The sequence below is a fragment of the Puntigrus tetrazona genome, chromosome 17, assembly GCF_018831695.1.
Source record: "Puntigrus tetrazona isolate hp1 chromosome 17, ASM1883169v1, whole genome shotgun sequence".
In the NCBI taxonomy this organism is placed as follows: domain Eukaryota; kingdom Metazoa; phylum Chordata; class Actinopteri; order Cypriniformes; family Cyprinidae; genus Puntigrus; species Puntigrus tetrazona.
The window spans coordinates 213,014-214,287 of record NC_056715.1 but is presented as its reverse complement, the minus strand read 5'-3'; the positions used below and the strand labels follow the sequence as shown (position 1 = coordinate 214,287).

The 1,274-nt window shown below is 36.1% G+C and overlaps 1 protein-coding gene across 1 annotated transcript in view; it reads left to right on the top strand.

The window, feature by feature from the left end:
* Positions 1–1,274, top strand: part of LOC122361963 (collagen alpha-1(XXIII) chain-like) — an 11,446-nt gene that overhangs the window by 6,740 nt on the left and 3,432 nt on the right. The window contains exons 2-3 of the mRNA XM_043263203.1: positions 59–103; positions 1,050–1,127. Of these exons, the coding sequence (XP_043119138.1) occupies positions 59–103; positions 1,050–1,127 (123 nt within the window). The remainder of the gene's footprint in view (positions 1–58; positions 104–1,049; positions 1,128–1,274) is intronic.

Genomic DNA, 1,274 nt, shown 5'->3' with positions numbered 1-1,274 from the left:
TATATATATATCAGTGTACTTGATAGTACTGGTTTGATTTGGTCTTTGTGTTTCTCAGGGAGATAAGGGAGATGTTGGAGAACAAGGGCTCCAGGGCGAACCGGTGAGGAACGATGCATCACAAGTTCATTAAAAGTGCACGATTCATCCCGTATTTTACAAAGGCCAACATTGTATTTGAATAAACAAATAGATATTTTGCACTGTTTATAATATTAATCGCAATTTTAGTAGAATCATTTCATAAGACGAATTGGAGAAGCTCATTTGCACGTGATTGCATTTTTTAACTCTGCTGCTGGTCGGATTGGATTCAATGGTCTATGCTAAGCTATGCTAAAAGTGCCAGACTCTGAGAACAGATGAATAGATTGAAANAAAAAAAAGTGATGTGTTTCTTTAAAACATCTAAAGCTCACATCTGCCATTTGAACACAAGGCTCTCACAATGAAGTAGGGACGAACGGGAAGGTTATCAACGGTTTCGGTTCAATATCCAGTCTAATAATAATGATGAACACACAGTTTGCAGAGAAGAGTTTGCTGATTTAAAGGGATAGTTCACTCAAAAAAAGTTATTAAGTATATATATCTTTTACACACCCAGAAGTTGTAACAAACCTTACAATCTTTTTTTTTGTTAAACGTAAAAGAAGATACTTTGAAGGATGTGGGTGACCAATGACTCTAATAGTATTTATTGTCTACTGTAGAAGTTACTGAGGACCACCAGCTGTTTAGTTACCTGCATTCTTTCAGTACCTTCTTCTGTGTTCAAAACAGAAGAAAAAACTTCATGCAGGTTTAAAACAACCTCGGTAAATTAAGACAGACTTTTAATTTTTGGGTGAACAAATACTTTTAAAGAGTCAGCCACATCCATCCATTCTTCTAAAGGTACAGGCCTGTTGTTTTATTAAAGTTTATTATAAATGGCTGTCCCTTATTTTGATCTCGATTGCAGTGTATGTTGCATTGGACGAAAGAACAGTTCTTCACATCTGAGAGTACTTATATGTGTGATCAGTTGAGTGTTTTGATCGTTGCAGGGCCGTCCTGGTGAAAAAGGCACATCAGCATCCGGTGATATCATTGACTTTAATGGAAAACTCTTAGATGCGTTTCAGGTGAGCCTTGATTTTATTGATGATAATTGCTAGGAAAACCTTCCTAACGACTGTTATTATTGCCAGTCGGTCATCTGGATTCATGTAAACTTGATGTTACTGGTTAAACTTCCTGTAATGCAATTATGTAAACAACAGATGACTATA